At 46.9% G+C, this 19,706-nt stretch overlaps 1 protein-coding gene across 1 annotated transcript in view; it reads left to right on the forward strand.

Annotated features, from left to right (window-relative positions):
- Positions 1-701: 701 nt before the first annotated feature.
- TOMM34 (translocase of outer mitochondrial membrane 34) overlaps positions 702-19,706 on the forward strand; it is a 20,247-nt gene continuing 1,242 nt past the window's right edge. Inside the window, exons 1-6 of the mRNA XM_040248946.1 lie at positions 702-949; positions 5,164-5,263; positions 6,378-6,530; positions 9,729-9,898; positions 12,731-12,878; positions 19,316-19,442. Of these exons, the coding sequence (XP_040104880.1) occupies positions 823-949; positions 5,164-5,263; positions 6,378-6,530; positions 9,729-9,898; positions 12,731-12,878; positions 19,316-19,442 (825 nt within the window). The 5' untranslated portion in view covers positions 702-822. The remainder of the gene's footprint in view (positions 950-5,163; positions 5,264-6,377; positions 6,531-9,728; positions 9,899-12,730; positions 12,879-19,315; positions 19,443-19,706) is intronic.

Consider the following 19,706-nt stretch of genomic DNA (forward strand, 5'->3'; position numbering starts at 1 on the left):
TGTTTGAGTTGACTTTTGGCTCGGTGAGGATTAGGCAAGAGAAAAAAAAAAAGTCTTTGGAAAAGAATCCCAGGAAGAAGAGAGCATAAGCAAAGGTTAGGAAGCAAGGGAAACAGCGTAATGTGCACAGGTAGCAACAAGCAGCTTAAAAAAAAATGGAATAGTAAGTGGGACATAGAGTGAAGTCAGAGGAGGCTGATGATAAGCTCATTTCCCTCAGCGATTTACATCAACCTATCAGTGCATTCATTTATAAAATCAGTATCTATAGATAAGTAGGTGCCAGTTTTCATCCCAAGTGCCTTTGCACTTGCTAACCCTCTGTCTGAAACAGCATCCCCTACTATATTCTCAGGTCTCAGCTCAATTAGTAGTCTCTGGGAGATGCCTTCCCATCCCTCTTACTTAAAAAGTCTCCACGTGGTCACCTTCTATGGCATTACTGTTTTGTTTTCCTTACAGCACCATCACATTAATGAAATTATCGTCTTGTGCACATAAGGTAACTGAATGTCAGGCCCCAGTAGAACGTACAACCTAGGCGAGCAGTGACCTGTTGGAGTTTCATCTGCAGGGTTGTATCACGCCAAGATGCCCAACGCAGCTGCAAACTCCCAACGCGCTGGTACCCAACTGAGCGTGCGTGGAGGGCGGGGCATTAGGCGCCTCCGGTCCGCGCAGGCCCCGCCCCTGCCACGCCACGCCCACTCCCCGCCGATAGCCGGCCGGCACCGCTACTCGGAGCTTCCGCGCGGGCGGCGTTGCACCCGTCTTGGCGCCGGGAACTGTAGCGGCCCCTCAGTTTACCGGCCCAGCGCCAGGATGGCCCCCATACCCCCGGAGTCAGTGGAGGAGCTCCGCACCTCCGGCAACCAGAGCTTCCGCAACGGCCAGTTCGCCGAGGCCGCCACATTCTACAGCCGCGCGCTGCGGATGTTGCAGGAACAAGGTGCGACCCCGGCCCCCCGATCCCCCGTTTCTCCGCCAGGCCTGCTTCCCCCTCTCGCCTCCCCCGACCCCAGCTACCCGGACCCCGCTCTCGCCCTCTCGGGCTGGGGCTTCCGTTTACTCCGCGGCTGACCGGCTCACCGGGTCTTCCCAGCACTTGCCCATTCCTTCCCCCCTCCCCCACCTTCGGCATCCTACGAGAAACTTCTTAGGCTTTCTTTCCGCTTTTATTATTATTGTAACGTGGCTTTATTACTGGCCCTTTTTTATTTAATGACATGACAGGAACACTTTTTCATATTAATAGATCTTTTATCACTTTTTATAGTGGTAAAAACCGACATCAAACTTAATCTCTTGTAACATTGCTGTGCGACAGATCTCTGGAACTTTCTCATCTTGCAGCAAGGAAACGCCGTACCCACTAAACTCTGATTCCCGCCTCCGCCCGTGGTATCCACCTTTTTTTTTTTTTTTCCTATGTCAATGATTTTTACTACTTTAGGTATTTCAAATGAATGGGATAATTCAATATTTGTCTTTTGTGACCCAATAATATTTTTGACATTATAAACTGTTGTAGCATGTGAAAGGCTTTCGTTCATTTTTAAGGTTGCTTGATAATTCCATCGTGTAGATACCATATTGTCTTTATCCATTCATCCGTTAATGGACATTTGAATTGTTTTCACCTCTTGGCTATGATGAACATGAGTGTGCAAGAATCTCCCAAAATGCTGCTTTAATTTCTTTTGAATATATACCCAGAAGTGGGATTGATGGATTAGATCCTAATTGTATTTTTAATTTGCAGGAAAGGAGGGGGCTTCCCAAATGTTTTCCGTAATAACTGTACCATTTTACATTCCCACCCACAGGGCACAATAATTCCAACTGCTTAGCATCCTTATCAACACATTTTATTTTTTCTTCTTTTGATAGTGACCACCCTGATAGATTGCCTGCTTTTTAACTGTCTTGTTGTACCCCATTCTAATATTTAAGCCTCATTCTGATCCCTGAGGCACCTCTCATTTTCCTCAACTGTACACTCTTTAACGTTGTTAAGGAACTGTACGTAATGAGTGTATAATAAGACGGAGAAGGTCCTTTCTGTCAAGGGCCATTCTTTCTTGTTAATGAGGAGGCCCCAGATGTGATCTTAATTCATTGACGGGGGGATTTTTGCAGAAATACTTGTGGCTGGTCCTTTGTTGTGTAAGTGATATTGATGTTTTTGGTCAGTAATGTTCGGGTAACAAGAAACATGGGCTTCCCTGGTAGCTCAGATGGTAAAGAATCTGCCTGCAATGCAGGAGACCCAGGTTCCATCCCTGAGAGAAGATCCCCTGGAATAGGACGTGGCAACCCATTCCAGTATTCTTGCCTGGAGAATTCCATGGACAGAAGAGCCTGGTGGGCTATAGTCCATGGGTCGTAAAGAGTCGGACACAACTGAGCAGCTATCGCTTTGGACTTTCAACAAGAAACATACTAGTACATCTCTGGTCAATAATGTGTTAAGCTAATGACTATTAAACAAGAACTATGTGGAAATGATCTGCATTGTGAAGCAGACAAATGTGGTTGTGTGGTAGATTTGACTAGGGAGCTCTTTTATGAAGAAATGCAAGGTAAAGGACAACTTCTTTGAAGAAGTGACATTTGAGGTGATACCTGAATGGTCAGAAGAACCCAGCTGCATGAAATTTTGAGTGCTGAGCGCCCCAGGTGAAGAAGTCCGTAATTAACAAAGGCCCCAGACAGCAGTACCCTGGTGTGTTCAGGACCCAGAGCATATGGGAGCCAATGGAGGGAGTAGCAAGACTTGACCAGTTACAAAGACAGGCATTTTACATGGTAGTTCATGGGAAGGAGTTTGGATTTTATTCCCTAATGGGAACCTGCTGGAGAGTTTTCAACAGAGGAATAATGTGTTTTTACCAGTCCTCCCGGCCTCTGGCTCAGTTCAGCCAACAAAGCCCTCTGCCCAAGGCCTCTCTGATCTGAAGTGGCTTATCCCAGAGCCTCAGTTGAATTCCTTTTCTGTTGTCCCTCTTTCCCATTGCTTTCCTTCTCTCTCATTTCCTTGGCTAGCCTTTGTTGAGTACTTGCTAGACATGATAGACTTCCTCCCTTTTTTATATCTTCCCACTAACTTATGGGTAAGTTGTTCTATAGATGAGGGTTCCAGAAGACTTAAATCCCTTCTTCTGGGGTGACACACTGAAATCAGAGGCAGAATTTGAACAGGGGTTTCTCCAATTCCCAAGTCCAAGTTTTTAATCATTTTGCTGGACTTCTTCCCAAATCCTCTTCTAATTCCAGTTGATTTTGTTTGAATTTTTGCAGTTTCAAGCCACTCTTTTGCCCCCCACCCCATGTTTTTTTTTCCCTGGCACCTTTCTCTGTAGGCCCACCCTCATCTCAGCTTGGTAAAGTTGCGTTGTTGGGTTTTTTTTTTGTATCCTACCCCAGCTGCCTGGAAAAACTTGGCTTTTTTGTAGGGATTTATTCTAGGCCCCAAGAAGAGCCATACTGGTATCTCTTCTCAGTTTAGCAGGGGGCCAGAATTTGGTTCTGATCCTGCTACTAATTTTCTAGGTAATTTATGGGCAAGTTCCTTGATTTCTCTGATCAATTTCCCTGATCTTGAAAGGAGAGCAGGGAGCAACCTAACACAGTGAGCCTTCTAGCTAGTCTGTGAAATGATATCTTCATCTGATAGGTAAGCACATGTGATCGGAGGGGATTGAATGACTTGTGCAGGGTCACAGGCTGGATTTAGGGGTCTGATGTCATTTCTGCCACACCACTGCTGTTTTCCGAGCAACCATGCTCCAATGACTTGAGATGGGTAGCAAGGTTTGAATACTTGCACTTGCTCCTCAAGGGCCAGGATGTCTTTTACTTATCTCTGTACTTTGCTATCTCCCTTGGGGTCTGGCAACAAAAGGGAAGACAAGATCATTTTATTATGTTTGGTATTGAATGAAGCAGGTTTTGCATCAATGTGGTAACATGATAATTAGCAAAGAAGGCAAGCCGCAGAAGGAGAGGTGATATGCCATTTAGGAAAAGTTATTTAAAGGATATTGTGTCTTGCCTGTGAATACCTATATAATAAAGATGGACACACATGAGAATGTGACATACCCACTTTAGGACTGTGGCAACTTTGGGGGACCTGGGGATGGGGCAGAGGGGAGAGAGTAGAGGTATTTAGTCATAGTGAAACCAAAAAGGTGAGAGGACGTCCCTGGTGGTCCAGTGGTTAAGCCTCCGTGCTTCCACTGCAGGGGGTGCAGGTCTGATCTGTGGTTGGTATGCAGCCAAAAATAAATGAACAAAGAAACCCCCAAAAGGTGGGAAGTAAATATTAATAAAACATATGCTGGTTTAGTGATGGATAGCAAGTATCTATTATACTGTTGTCTATATGTTTTACCATTTTCAAAGGAGAGCTTGTTTTCTGTTCTTCTGGGCATGTGCCTGGGGATGGAATCACTGAGTCAACACTTGATGGTTTCCATGTTTTATTTTCATTATGGCCCCAGCTAGTGGTTGAAAAATTATTTTTGCAAATGAAAATCATCATGGCAACAATAAAGGACTTGAGCCTCTGAGATTCCTGAGGATAAAGATGGTCTTCAGGGAAACATCTATGATAATTCCCCTCTCCACGGGATAGCTTGAGCTCTTCCCCTGATTAAGCTCTCCATAGTCCTGCCAGACTCAGAGGTCTTTTCCCTGGCGAAGTCCTCCCTGGTTTGACCAGGTAGAATTAGTCTGTTTTTGTGTCCCCACAACACTTGTTCAGTCCATTTATCATAGCATTTATCAGATTTTTATCTCCTCTTTTTTCTTTATTGGATTTACATGCTTCTTATAATAAAAATTAACATGTACACATACCCCCAAGTAGTTACACCGTGGATTTCTTTGAGCTATTTCATTTTGATCTCTGGCCTAGTACCAAGTTCAGTGCATGACTGGGTAGATGAGCAGGTGCTTGGTCCCTGTGGATAGCAGGAAGCTTGGTGTTCTTGCTCCCTTGCCAGTCCGTCAGACCAACATGCATGATGGGGTTACAGTCATCCCTGCTGCCCTTTACTAAACCCCAGAGAGCTCAAGGTGTGGAAAGCACCCCCGATGTCCCAAGGCCCCCGTCTCCCAACCTGTTAATTGTGCATTTTCTGCTTCCACCGGGCGCAGGTTCTTCTGATCCAGAAAAAGAAAGTGTTCTCTACTCTAACCGAGCAGCCTGCCACTTGAAGGACGGGAACTGCGTCGACTGCATCAAGGATTGCACTTCGTGAGTGGGCAGGGCTGCCCCTGGGGTGCCGGAGGCCTGGGAGAGGAGACTGGGCTTCTCTGGCCCCACCGGTTACCTCTAATATTAGGAAGTATCACTCAGGATCAGCTGGTCACTGAAAATAGGAAGTTCTCCTTGGTCCTTGTGGCCCCTGACTTGTGTCCCTGGAGCCTCATCTCTGCTGCTGAAAGGAGTAGGGTGGTCAGTTAGAGGAAGGCCTTTAGTCTTTGTGAGATGTAGAACCTGGGCATGACCTAGAGTTGCAGACCAGTGACTGGCATGCTCAGGTTTTTTTCTGGGATGGATGTGGGTGAGAGAAGGAGTGAGGGAAAGAAAGAGGGATGGTGGTTAATAGATAGCCTTGAAAGGAGAAAATGGTAACCATCACTGACCAGGTATAGAGCATGTTAAACCGTTTTTCATGCTTCTTGAAGCCAGACCGAGATTGCCTTCATGGTCATGACTGAACTAGCATTTGCATCTGATGTGTCCTCAGGAATCTGATATCCTGGGTTGTTGCCTTAGCTTCAGGCCCTGGTGTGGGTGGGAGAGGAGGACAGAGGTGAGCATGCTCGTGGAGCCTCTGCTCCGTTGATTTGTACCAGGCCCTGTGCTAGGTCTCCTTTGTGGAACGCTCGTGAGTGTTCTGTGGGGGAAGTTTGCAACCTTGTCCAGGCTGGCACTGGATTGTGGAGGTCAAGTGATATGCCTGGGGTCTCGTGGTTAGTGGCAGAGGTAGAATTCAGACACCGCTCCATCTGACTCCAAAGCCTGTTTGTTATTCCCACTCAGCCACCCTCTGTAGAAAACAGAAGCATGGAAGCTATCAGGCACTTACTCTTGATTTCAGAGGGATCGCACCTATGAAAGCTGATGCACACACACACATTTCCCGGTAGCAGTGTTCTTCTGTCCTCCTTCCCTTCTCCACTTCAGTCTGAGTTGAGAAGCCCCTCTTCTGAGACTTGACAGCTTTCACAGCATCTGTCGCCAGAAATGGCCTCCCATGCATTGAATGCTGCTGATGACCCAGACCGGAAGGAACTGTGGGAGGGTGGGTGCAGGGAGCCCCAGGGACTCAGCAGCCCAGTGACGTCTCTGCCTCCTGTCCTAGAGCACTGGCCCTGGTTCCCTTCAGCATGAAGCCCCTATTGCGGCGAGCATCAGCCTACGAGGCCCTGGAGAAGTACCCTCTGGCCTACGTTGACTACGTGACCGTGCTGCAGATGGATGACAGCGTGACGTCAGCCTTGGAAGGCAGCAGCAGGTGAGCCCGAGTCACTGAGGCCGTCTCTCCGGAATGTCTTGTCCTGTCCTCTCCGATGAGCTTGGAACCTTCGCTTTGGGTGTCTGGGGCAAACCCTGTGGTTTAGGCTCAGAAACTTCTAATGAGCACATGCAGAAAGTGTGGAAAGACAATTTGCTTCGTATTTTAGCAGATTTTTAAGGAGTCAGAATTACTGAGTTTGTGGGGGTTTTTTGGGTTTTTTGTTATTGTTCTTTTGCCTAGATGCTCAAATGCATTCACACGGTAATACTTAGTTCAGCTCTGTCTAAGCCAGATTCAGTGGGAAATACTGAGATAAAAAAGAGATACAGACCCCACTTGCTTCAGAGAGCTCCCTAGAGTGGGGAAAGGAAGACGCAGTCCAAGCAGCTGTGACCCCAGGCTATGGGGCTGTTGTTTGTGGGTATGGTTCAGTGTACTGTGCTGTGATCCCTTCACAAGGCCCCTCAGGTGAAGTTCTTTCTGGTCTCTTGAGCAGTTGTCTTTAATCTCATCAGTCACATGTAACTGATCCCATTTCTCCTCTTCGCGTGGTATCTGTCCAGTGCATTGTTTCTGGCTTGACTTATTTTCTCTGTGCTTCCTCTCAGTCTCTATCATTCAACAAAATTTGCCCCCTCTGTGCCAGACTTTGCACTCAGGCCCGGGCTGAGGAGGAGACAGACCTCTGCCCACCCTCGAAGAGCTCCCAGTCTCCTGGAGAACCGCGGTCAGTCACAGGCAAACTTGAGCAGTGTGATGAGGGCGGGACGTGGTGGGACGTACTTGACAGCCAGTGTGGGATCCAGAGAGGGCTTTTCGGAGGAGGTGAGCCGAGACAGAAATGTATAGTTGTCTGGGCCAGGAGCCAGCAAGGGGCCCGGGCAGCACGTGCACCGTGAGTGAGTCGAGGTGTTAGAGGAGTGGTAAGAAGCCTGCTGCTCGTGATGCGGCAGGCGAAGCGCTCGGATCAGGACGGGTGACGAGGCCCTGTCACACATGCTCTGGTGTCCAGGGGCTTGGACTTAATCCAAACACAGTGAGGCATTGTGAACGGGTCTTCAGCTGGGGGGCAGCCTGAGCAGATTTGAGAGAAAAGCTGGCTGCTGCCTGCCGTGTTGACCATGAAGGAGAAGAGAATAGGAAGGGGGTGGGCAGTAATCCAGAAGAGACGGTGGAAATAGAACAGTGGAAAGGGACCAATTCAGGGGACATCTAGGCGGTATTTTGACAAGTTTTGGTGGTTGGAGGGTGGGGAGAATGGAAGAAGAGGTGTCCAGGTGGTTGACAAGCTGAGGTGGCAGCATGGGGCCGGAGACTAGAGATGCAAGGAGGCCAGCTGGATGTTAACGTGCATTTGGAGCAAAGGAGAAAAATATAGGTTGAACATAGAGATTTGAAGGTCACCAGCCTAGAGGTGGTTTGAAGTTCTGGGAGAAAAATGGAGTACTACCATGAGTCGGGGGAGCCAGGGAGCTTTGCGGAATCCCGACGTTTGAGGGGCACAGAGAGGAACAGCAACCAGCGCACTGGGAGGAAACTTAAGAGTGTTTAGTGTCACAGAGGCAGGAGTGTTTGCAGAAGGATGAAGACGTCATTCATATCAGGTGTTCCAGTCAGCTTAAGTACACTGAGGGTTTCAGAATGAAGTCACTAGTGATTCTGATGGAGTCAATCCACTGGGGTCAGAAGCAGATGGCAGTGGATTAAAGGAATGTGGCTGTGAATGGGCAGAGGGCTGTTCAGGAAGAAGGAGCCCGATGCTGGTAGCTGGAGTCGGTAGAGGGAAAGGATATAGGTGTGGGAGAGGGTGGTGCTGGCTGAGTGTGGCCCGAGAGAGGCAGGGAGCAGTGGATCCTGAGTGCAGGTGGAGGGGTTGGCCTGTCACCTCTCTGTAGCAATAGAGAAGTAGGAAGTGTGCCCAGGCAGGGAGGTCTGTGTTCAGGGAGTGAGGAAGCCCAAGGGAGGAGGGTTAAGGAGCATCGGATAGAGGAGGGTAGAGGTTTGAAGTAGCGGGACCAATCAGGAAAACAGCTCTGGGGGCTGAGCCAGACACCGTGATTTTGTAGTGAAAGCAGTCTGTGAGCTCTTCGTTGTAGTAACACAGGAACGTGGTTGTAGAAGCAGAAGTGGCTGTTGGCTTCATCTGCTCACTCAGTACATACCTCTGGGTCTTGCTGGGTGCCAAGTGCTCTGCTGAGTACTAGAGATCAGGTAACAAAACCAGCATGTTCCCTGAGCTTAGAAGAGGGGAGTGGGGAGTGGTGGGGTTTGTCCCAGGGTGGGGTGGGGAGGGGAGAGACTTGAACATGAGGATCGAGAGAGGCAGTGTGGCACATGGTAAGCGTGGAGCGGTGGGAGGGGACCAGGTCTCTGGCCTTGCCAGCCTAATGCAGTGGGAACCACTGAGAGGTTTTACAATTTGAGAATGACAGAGGATTTGCGTTTAAAAATCTCTGAGCATTAATCAGATGTCAGGTGTTTGCATGGCCTTGTAAATAGATAAGTAGTTGTTATTGTTTTGTCGCTAAGTCATGTCCAACTCTTTTGCAGCCCCGTGGACTGTAGCCTGCCAGGCTCCTCTGTCCATGGGATTTCCCAGGCGAGGGTTTCCATTTCCTTCACCAAGGGATCTTCCTGACCCAGAGGTCAAACCTGTGGTCTCCTCCCTTAGCAGGCAGATTCTTTACCACTGAGCCACCAGGGAAGCTCAAATAGATTAAGAAAACATAAAGTGTGGGAAGGAGGTTCAAGAGGGAGGGGACCTACATACACCTATGGCTAATTCATGTTGATATATGACAAATCAAACCAATATTGTAAAGCAATCCAGTCAATTAAAAGTAAATATAATTTCTTTAAAAAGAAAACATGGCGTCCATTCTTGGGGACATGTGTGGTTCCTTGGGGATAAGGTTTAATTACCTTAACAAGCACCACATCCCTCTCTTTGAAGTTAACAGTGTGACCAGGCAAGGGCCAGGCAGGAAGGGAGTATCATGGTGGCTGAGCTGAAAAGACCCTTATGGGTGGCAGGCTCCTGTTCCTTTCCTGCTGCGAGTCGGAAGGGTATAAAGCGATGGTTCAAACCAGGGAAGATGATAACTGGCTCTCATACACCTCCTTTGGGCTTATGAGAGAAAGAATACCTTCTTGACCCAGCTGGAAACCTTTCTGTCATCCTGCCTGCCTTTCCAGAATGACCAGAACTCTCATGGACTCCTTTGGGCCCGAGTGGCGCCTGAAGCTGCCCTCTATTCCCTTGGTGCCTGTTTCATCTCAGAAGAGGTGGGAGTGTCTGCCTTTGGAAAATCACAAAGAGACATCTAAAAGCAAATCCAAAGAAACCACAAGCGCGAAGAGCAGAGGTAAGCTGTGACTTCCTACCCAGAGAGAGTTGCAATCTCCCCCAGAGCCATATTCTTTAGACTAATCCTATAAAAACTGGCCTCGCTTAAGATGAGTTATTTTTAAAGTCCTATAAACAAAGTAAAAAAACAAGCTGTAACCCCTTAGGGATGGTCTCCTCAGCGCTACAGTGGGCAGTGGGAAACCCAACCCCACAGGTGTAAGGGTAAGGTGATGTAAGGCACAATGAACTCCCAGCCTGGCACCCAGTTATCTGGCGTTAGTTCCCTTCTCATTTCTTTGGCAGCATTTGGGATGTATCATTTAGGATGTTTTTGGTTGCAGAAACAGAAAACTCCATGTGGTAAAAATAATGAAAAGAACGTATTGGCTCATATAACAAAAAGGGCCTTCAGGCAAGGCTTGCTCCAGCAGCTCACTGCAGCATCAGATTCCCATTTCTCTGTCCTTCTCTCAACTCTTTTCTCTAGGATGTGGCAGCTTTGTCTTCAGGCAGTCTTCCCTCCTGAGTCGTATAGTAGCGGTAGCAGTTCTGTGCCTCACATCTGCGTGCCGTGCCTCATGACCAAGAGGGAAAGAAAGAGTTGTTTTTCTGATAGCTCCCTAAGAAAGAGGGTTTCTTCCACTAAAATCCCTGGCTCATCTTTTCTTAATATAGTCTAACGTATAAACACAGGCCATTCCCTTAACTAGTCCCTGTGACCAGGGCCTGAGATTCTGTGACGAGCTCAGCCCGACACCATCTGGTCCATCTCCGTAGCCAGCGGAATTCACACACTTACTAGTCTCTGGAAGGGAATAAACAAGGGAAGGGAGATCAAGGCCAGGTAGCCCCAAACAGGAGACCTCAGCTTTATGAAACAGAGAGGACCTTCCCTGGGCAGGGGTGACAGGAAACTTATAAGGCTCCAGGGGAGTTCTCCCAGCCCAGCAGTCTCGGTATTGAGGATGGGAGGCTTGGGGCAGGGCTGCAGCCTGGCCTTGGGATTCTCCCCTTCCCAAAAGGAAACCTGTCTGGCCATGGGCAGCATTCACTCCCTAGAATGAGAACATGAGCCACTAATGAACTTGATGGCTTCAGTGCACCTCCTGTTTATTTCACTGATTTGAAGTCAACCATGTGTGGCCTGGAGAGGCCCTCTCAGAAAGGTCCCAGCCCAGTGAGAGACTGAGACACATAAACAGTGCAATTTAAAACACAGCAGGGAGAACGGGTGCTTTAGAGTCTCTAATGTTTGAAGAATTCAAATTGGGAACTGATGTCAGGGTGCTGGGGGAAGTTGGGGAAAGTGTCATGGAGGTGACAGGTTGAGCTGGCCCTTAAAAACCAAGTTCTTCAGGCAAGAAGGGAAGGGAGTTTTCAGCTGAGACAGTGGAAGGAGTTAGAGAAGAAGGTAGTGGAGATATCACACGGTGCAGCGTAGGGTGCCTTGCAGAGTCGAGGTGAAGCTGAGGAGGTGATGCTGTGTACATTGCAGCCCACTGGCTCTGCTTCTAGAAAACCTCATGCACGTGCCCACAAAGAGATGGGTACAAGGTGTTCAGAGCAAAAAGTTGGTAAGAACAAAAAGCAAAACAACCCAAGTCCCTATAAACGGAACAGATGAAACAGTTGCATTGCAGCAGTGAGAGTAAGAGTGAAGCAGCTGTGGGTGTGAAAATCCCAGGGATGTAATTTTGAGGGGAAAAAGAATACCAGGTCATAGTAGAATACATAGAATTATGCACTCCTTTATTTGAAGTTCTCAAACAAAGTGAACAGTAAATAGTTTCTAGATACTATCATATATAGTTAAAGTAACCCAAAAATACAACCCAAACCCATTGTATTGGCAGAAACCAATACAACATTGTAAAACAATTGCCCTCCAATTAAAAGTTTTTAAAATAACAGGGTGGGGGGCACAGAATTGAGGAAAATAGTTTCCTCCAGGGGTGGATTGACCGGCGGGGAGAAGCTTATAGGACTTCAACGGTCTTAGTAAACGTTCTGTTTCTTAAGGTGAGGGATGAGTTCAAGGGTGTTAGTTTTATTCCTAAAACCTTACCCTTGTCGTAAATATTCAGTATTTTATGAAGAAAGTTTTTAAAAATTGACAAAGTAGATGATACGGGAGCTGAGGCTGGAATAATTCATCAGGGCCGTGCGGTGAAGTGAAGCCCCAGGGCTCCACGGAGCAATTTGGATCCCACCTTGTTCTCCTTAATGTCTCCTGGAGGCTGGGACAGAGCTCAGGTGTCGGGTTATGGAGAACACCGCCACTCAGACCAGAACAGCTGAGGAGTAGGGGCTCCTCTGCCCTTTTCTGGAAGCCCAAGAGCTCCACTCTTCTCTTTTGTTTAACCAGATGTGTGTTTATTTAAATGCTTCCTCACTCACTTTCCTGCTTTAAGTTTATACGGTGCTCTGGACTTTGTCCTGTGTTCTCCCCATTTCATCCTGACAGTAGCCCAAGGTGGAATAGGTATTGCCCCACACGTGTCGGTGAGCAGATTGAGGTCCAGGAGCATTAGGTCCCACAAGGCTTCCAGCGAAGCGGCAGTGCTGAGGCCACAACCTGAGTTACTTTCTACTGCGTATATATCATTGTGTGTGTAGAAGTATATCTACATCAGGAGCCCCCAACCTCTTCTGAATGAAAAACTGTGTTTTTCCCAGAAGCCATTGCTCGGGGGAACTCCTGACTCAGGAAGGGTGCTTTGCACAGTGCAGGAGACCTCGGGGGACAGAGCGCTGTAGACAGCTTAGAAGAGGCCCTGCCGAAGAGAGCTCCTCAGGCTGAGCTGGGCACCTGCTCCATGGTTTTTTCCTCTTCTGAATTTGTATCTAGTGCCTTCTGCTGGGGATGTGGAGAGAGCCAGAGCTCTGAAGGAGGAAGGCAATGAGCTTGTAAAGAAGGGGAACCATAAGCAAGCGATTGAGAAGTACAGTGAGAGCCTCTGGTTTAGTAACTTGGAATCCGCCACGTACAGCAACAGGTACCTTTCACACGGCTGGCCTGGGGGATTTCAGGACACTGGACATTCTCCAGGAGTCTTTTCTCGGACTGTGATGGGCTCTGCATCCTGGCATTTAGTCAGTACAGGCAGAGCTCAGAGCTGTCTCAGGGTCGGCTCCAGACCACTGCAGTAAAGTGAATATCGGGAGAAAGGGAGTCACAAATTTTGGGGTTTCCCTGTGCATAGAAGGGTTGTGTTTACACTTTACTGTAGTCTGTTAAATATGCAATAGCATCATGTCTAAAAAAATAACATACATGCCTTAATTTTAAAAAACTTAATGGCTACAAATTGCCAACCACCAGTTGTGATCATAACATCAAAAATCACTGATCACAGATCACTGTGACTAGTATACTAATAATGAAATAGTTTGAAATATTGTGAGAATGACATAAATGTGAAACAGGTACAAAGTGAGCAAATGCTGCTGGAAAAATGGCACCCATAGATAAGACTTGCTCAATGTAGTGTTGCCACAAATCTTCAGTTTTGGTGTCTTCAAAGTATCTGTGAAGCACAGTGAAATGAGGTATGCCTCTATGGTACATCTCAGAACGTGTGTTCACATTCCCTTTGGTCACCATGAGATGGGCATTGCCAGTGGCATTCACTCTGTTAAATGAGTGGAAACTGGGGTTTCCCACAGGGAGCCCGGGCTTTGTTTCAGCCCATTCCAGAATTTTCATTCACCAGGTAAACATAGGATGTAAGTAAAAGCTCTGGGCTTGCTGTGCAAACACAACCCCAACACAAGTCTCAAAGCCTCTGTGCCTTCCATGACTCTCACCCCATGGCTTCTCTGAGACTCTCTGGTTATAAATTCTGCCAGTCTGTCTGTGAGCATCAGGGTAGAAGCCAGGGAATTACCTGACCTGAGCAAGAGAGAAGGTCTAGTTGAGCCTGAGGTGTTGGACTGGTGGGGCTGTCGAAAGGCCTTCATCCTGAGCTGTCGCCAGTGGTCAGTGATCCTCTCCACCAGCAGTGAGGGCCTCGGAGCCAGGGCAGCATCCCTTCACCGTGTGTGAGTGCCTCCTCTGCAGCAGCCCACAAAGGTTTTGGTAGTAGCTGCTCTTTCTGTCTTAATGTCAAGTAAACCGAGGCTCAGATGGAAGGGCTTTGCTTCAGCTCACCCAGCCAGTAAATAGTGGAGATAGAATTGGAACCTGGCTCCAGTGAGATCTGTTCGTTTTACTGTCGGAGGCTTAAAACATTCAGGAAGGGACCAGATATGCTCTAAACATTTCCTATAAAACATTAATAAATCTTGTGAGTTTGTTTTCCCTTCCCAGCCAACATACTCACATTACTCTTAAGTTCAGAGATCTTGGATCTTCTATAAGCTCACTGCTCCTTATCCAGAACTCTTGGGATAAAATGTGTTTCAGCTTTTAGAAAGGGATGATAGGGCATATAATGGGTTGTCTAACACTCCAGCAGTGTTTGGGCAGCTTGCTGAAGTTAATCACTAGCATTTCTGCAGTGAAACGTGGAAATTCCACGATCACACAGAATAGTATCGAGAAAGATGAAGCAGCCTCATATCAGTTGAGGTCATTTTTTTTGCCAAATGATTTAAAAAGGGAACCTTTAGTTGCACAGCATGGATTTTGGCACAGTGAAGCACAGTGAAATGAGGTATGCCTCTATGTTACATCTCAGAACATGTGTTCACATTTGGACCTGTGGTTTTATTGGCTTATTGGACCCAAGGGTGGGTCCAGGTGGGTCTCAGTCAGCCAGGCGCACTTGGGATCAAGGACTGCAGCCCATTTGTCCACGTTTGTGCAGGAGCATCTTCTAACTCCTCTTTTCTGTGGGCTCTGTCTTTGCTTATCTCGTGTTGCTAGAGATCTCTGTTAACCCATTTTCCTGGATTTTTACCACATTCAGGATGGTGTTTTGTTTAAATACTGATTTTCATGCAAATGTGTCCATGCCATGCCATTTTAACTACTGTTGCTTTGTAATATATCTTGTAGGCTGATCTCTTCATTAGTCTTCGTAACCAGAGCATCACTGACTGTTTTGCCAGCTTTGATCTTCTAGCTCAGCCTTGGGCTCACTGATAAATTTCAATCCATTGAGCTTTAGGTTGTGATTACATTGATTTTATAAATTTAATTTATACGACTGAAAAGCTGTTACAGAACTGAATTTTCTGTCCCCATGGTTGAATATACCACATTCCAGATGCCATTTTAATGCTCTACTTCGTGCATATGCGTCTGTATGGTGCATGAACTTAGGCTTCGGTCCTCTCTGTGCATTGACATCTGAGTGGGTATCACCATCAGGTACTTGGCACCTACAGTTTGCCAGGTCCTGAGTGGCCCTCCAGAAGAGTTTCACTGAGTACTCACAGCAGTTCCTCAGGTTAGCGCATGGTCACATTTCACCTAAGAAAACGGGCTGAAGATGAAAGTTTGGCTTCCTTTGCACTCATTCATCTTGTCTCTCAGACGCCTACTGTGTAATGAAGACCCTTCTCATTGGATACAGAATATTCAGTATACCAAAAGCCACAGGTGATTATTTTATAGGCCAAAGTTACGCATTTTTAACACCAGAAAGTGAAGAGGAAAAAGCCTCTTGATGAAAGTGGAGAGTGAAAAAGTTGGCTTAAAGCTCAGCATTCAGAAAACGAAGATCATGGCATCTGGTCCCATCACTTCATGGGAAATAGATGGGGAAACAGTGGAAACAGTGTCAGACTTTATTTTGGGGGGCTCCAAAATCACTGCAGATGGTGACTGCAGCCATGAAATTAAAAGACGCTTACTCCTTGGAAGAAAAGTTATGACCAACCTAGATAGCATATTCAAAAGCAGAGACATTACTTTGCTGACTAAGGTCCATCTAGTCAAGGCTATGGTTTTTCCTGTGGTCATGTATGGATGTGAGAGTTGGACTGTGAAGAAGGCTGAGCACCGAAGAACTGATGCTTTACTCTTGAGAGTCCCTTGGACTGCAAGGAGATCCAACCAGTCCATTCTGAAGGAGATCAGCCCTGGGATTTCTTTGGAAGGAATGATGCTAAAGCTGAAACTCCAGTACTTTGGCCACCTCATGCGAAGTGTTGACTCATTGGAAAAGACTCTGATGCTGGGAGGGATTGGGGGCAGGAGGAGAAGGGGATGACAGAAGATGAGATGGCTGGATGGCATCACTGACTCGATGGACGTGAGTCTGAGTGAACTCCGGGAGTTGGTGATGGACAAGGAGGCCTGGCATGGTGCGATTCATGGGGTCGCAAAGAGGCGGACATGACTGAGCGACTGAACTGAACTGAAATATGATCTTTGGCATTCATATGGAATCGTTTTTATTATAACAGTTACATTCAGAAGTCACCAAATAGTACCTAATGCTTACAATGTGCTGCTTCTACTTCCCAGAAACTTGGCGTGTTCTTTAAATTGCTAGAGTCCATTGGGAGAACACATCAGTTTCCTTAGAATTCTTGTGTGTTCAAATTAAGATCAGGGCCTACTGTTCTAAAACTTAGTGGCCTACAACAGCCATTTTGTTTTGCTCATGATTTGTGAACCAGCAGTTCAGGAAGGGCAGTTCTTAGACTCAGGGTCTCATTCAGGGTCAACAAGAAGGGTGCTGGGACTGGAGTCATTTAAAGGCTTCTCCTGGGCTTCCCTGGTGGCTCAGACAGTGAAGAATCTGCCTGTAATGCAGGAAACGTGGGTTCCATCCCTGGCTTGAGAAGTTCCCCTGGAAGAGGGCATGGCAACCCATTCCAGTATTCTTGCCTGGAGAATTCCCATGGCAGAGGAGACTGGTGAGCTGTAGTCCATGGGGTCACAAAGAGTCGGACACAACTGAGCAACTAAGCACAGCACAAAGGTTTCTCCTACATATCTGGCACCAGGCTTGGGATGACTGACATGGCTGGGAATGGAACTGATAGAGCAAGCTAGAGCCTTTTTTCTCCCCTCCTGGCAGTTTGTTCACTTGTGCCAGCTTGAGCTTCCTCACAGCATGGTGGCCTCTGGGTAGTTGGCTTCTCACAGGAACAAAGGCTCCAAGAGCAAGTGTTCTCAGAGCTCAGGCAGGCACTCCCAAGACCTCTGAGGCCTAGTTGTGGGACTCACACTGTCCTTTCCTCTGTGCTCCACTGGTCAGAGCAGTCACAGAACCTGCCTAAAGTCAAGAAGAAAGTGTTGATACATAGGACCTCTTCCATGGAAAGAATGCCACAGAATTTGTGCTGCTTTAATTTCGTTTTTATTTATTTGGCTACACCAGGTCCTAGTTGTGGTATGTGAGATCTAGATCCCTGATCAAGGACCGAACCCTGGTCCCCTGCATTGGAAATGTGGCATCCTAGCCACTGGATCACCAGGGAAATCCCTGCATCTGCCTTAAAATTGATACAAGGAGAAGCTTTTCCTAAGTTAATTTATAACTTCCATGCAATCTGAATGAAAATACTAGAATTTTTTTTTACATTCTTCCATGATAATAATTCCATGAGAAATAATGGTAACAATTCCATGGTAATAATCCCATGAGGAAAAAAAAAATAAGAGAATTTAGTATATGATAAATTGTGGGGAAAAGGAGGAATTATCCAATAAATGGTGTTGGATTGGCTGGAAAGAATTAAAAAGAAACTTGAACCTCCATCATCACTCCTTATTTTAAAATAAAATCTAAATGGATCAGTTTCAAATGGAAGAAGTAAAACCATTAAGTTCTAAAACAACATGTGGGTTAATTATCTTGCAGTGGGGTGATGGTGGAGGGCAACCTGCAGAAGTCATTAAATAAGTTGGAGAAGTTTTATTTCATAAGACTTAAAAATCTTCTGTAAAGATGCTCAGTTTGGGGGCTTCCCTGGTGGTCCAGTGGGTAGGACTCCATGCTCCCAATGCAGGGTGCCTAGGTTCAATTCCTAATGAGGGAACTGGATTCCGTGTGCCACAGCTGGGAGCCAGCACAGCCAAAATAAAAAAAATAAAATTTAAAAAGTATTCAGCTTAACTGTATTTAAAGCAACGACAGTAAAACAGATACTGTTTTCTTCCATATTGGCAGAACTTAAAGGCTGAGCCCCAGGGTTGGTACAGCTGCAGGAAAACGGGTTCTGTTAATAACTGTTCTTAAGTACAGTTGACCCTTGAAAAAGTCAGCTATCAGGAGCACTGACCCTCCTCTCAGTGAAAAAATCTCTCTGTAATTTACAGTCAGCCTCTCATACCTGCAGTTCTGCCGTTTTCACAAAGTCAATCAAATGCAGATGATGTAATACTGCAGTATTTGTTGCTGAAAAAAAATTCTGCACATAAGTAGACCTGCACAGTTCAAACCTGTGTTGCTAAGGTCAGCTGCTTTATTTGGGAAGCATTTTGGTAAGAGTCAGAATTTCAAGTGCACGCACCTTTTGATGCAGTGGTCGGCAGTCCCTCCTAAGACTGATGTACAAGGATGTTCATAGCAGCAGCATTTATTATTAACTGGAAATAGAAATATGTCTCCTGATAAGGAGTTAATAAATTAGGATACAGACAAGTGAATATTCCATAGCTACTGAAATCAGTGTCTGTTTCATTTTTAGTCACTGGGGGACTAAAGTTGAATAAGAAAGATACACACAAGTATGTACTTCTCCCCCACTGATGCAGAATGTAAGAGTGATGCAAAATATAAGTTGGAAGAATTAGATATCAGACACCCATATACTCCCAATTAAATTTATAAGCAGTTATAGAAACAACTATAACTTCAGTTAAAAAGTGTTGTGTAACACTGTTACACAACTATCACAACAGTTTGGTTGGTCACTATGGCCATCTATTGATCCATCTTCTTTACATTTCACCCCAAACATGTCAGTGCGCATATAATTAATTAGAGCCTAGTATTTATGTGGCTTTCCTGGTGGCTCAGATGGTAAAGAATGTGCCTGCAGTGCAGAAGACCCAGGTTCAGTCCTTGGGTTGGGAAAGTCCTCTAGAGAAGGGAAACCACTCCAGTGTTCTTGCCTGGAAAATTCCATGGACAGAGGAGCCTGGCAGGTTATAGTCCTTGGGGTCACAAAGAGTTGGACATGGTTGAGCAACTAACACTTTCATTTATGTTTTTTTCTTAAGGTAGATAATTTTTTGTCAAGGGGAAGGTTTCCAGTCCTTGCTTGGAAGAGTTAAGTGTGGGGTGATAGCTCTGAATACTGTCAGGATCTCAAGTTGTTCAAACCCAGATCAAGTCCCAGGTCCGCGCACCAGTAGTGGAGGAAGCCTGGGGAGTCTCTTCACCCCTTTGAGCCACTCTCCTCTGTAAAAGCGGGCTGGGTGGCTGCGAGAACTGAGGAAGGTGTGATGCACCCAGCACAAAGTGTTCGGGGCACTCCTCAGAATTAGTGGCCCCGAGGGAGCAGCTGACAGCCTGGTCTTTCCCCTCAGGGCGCTCTGCCATCTGGAGCTGAAGCAGTACCAGGAGGCGGTGAAGGACTGCACAGAAGCCCTCAGGCTGGACGGAAAGAACGTGAAGGCGTTCTACCGCCGGGCTCAAGCCTACAAGGCTCTCAAGGTAAAGAGATCCTGTCCAGAGGCACTAAAGAGCCACAACCAATCGTGCCCGTGGTAGCACTACCAGAGCATGGTACAGGTGAGGGGGAGCCTGTCACGTCCCTCCTCGTCCAAGGGCCCCAGGTGCTCCTGACAGGCCTCCAGCCTGGGGTGCAGAAACCAGCTCGGCAGCGGTCCTCACCTCCGCCTGGTCCCCCAGGGCCCAGGCTTCGTCCCCGCAGCCTCTCGTCTCCTCTCAGGACAGCAGGTCCCCACAACCTCTGTC

This window comes from Oryx dammah, unplaced genomic scaffold (assembly GCF_014754425.2).
Source record: "Oryx dammah isolate SB20612 unplaced genomic scaffold, SCBI_Odam_1.1 HiC_scaffold_10, whole genome shotgun sequence".
NCBI lineage: Eukaryota > Metazoa > Chordata > Mammalia > Artiodactyla > Bovidae > Oryx > Oryx dammah.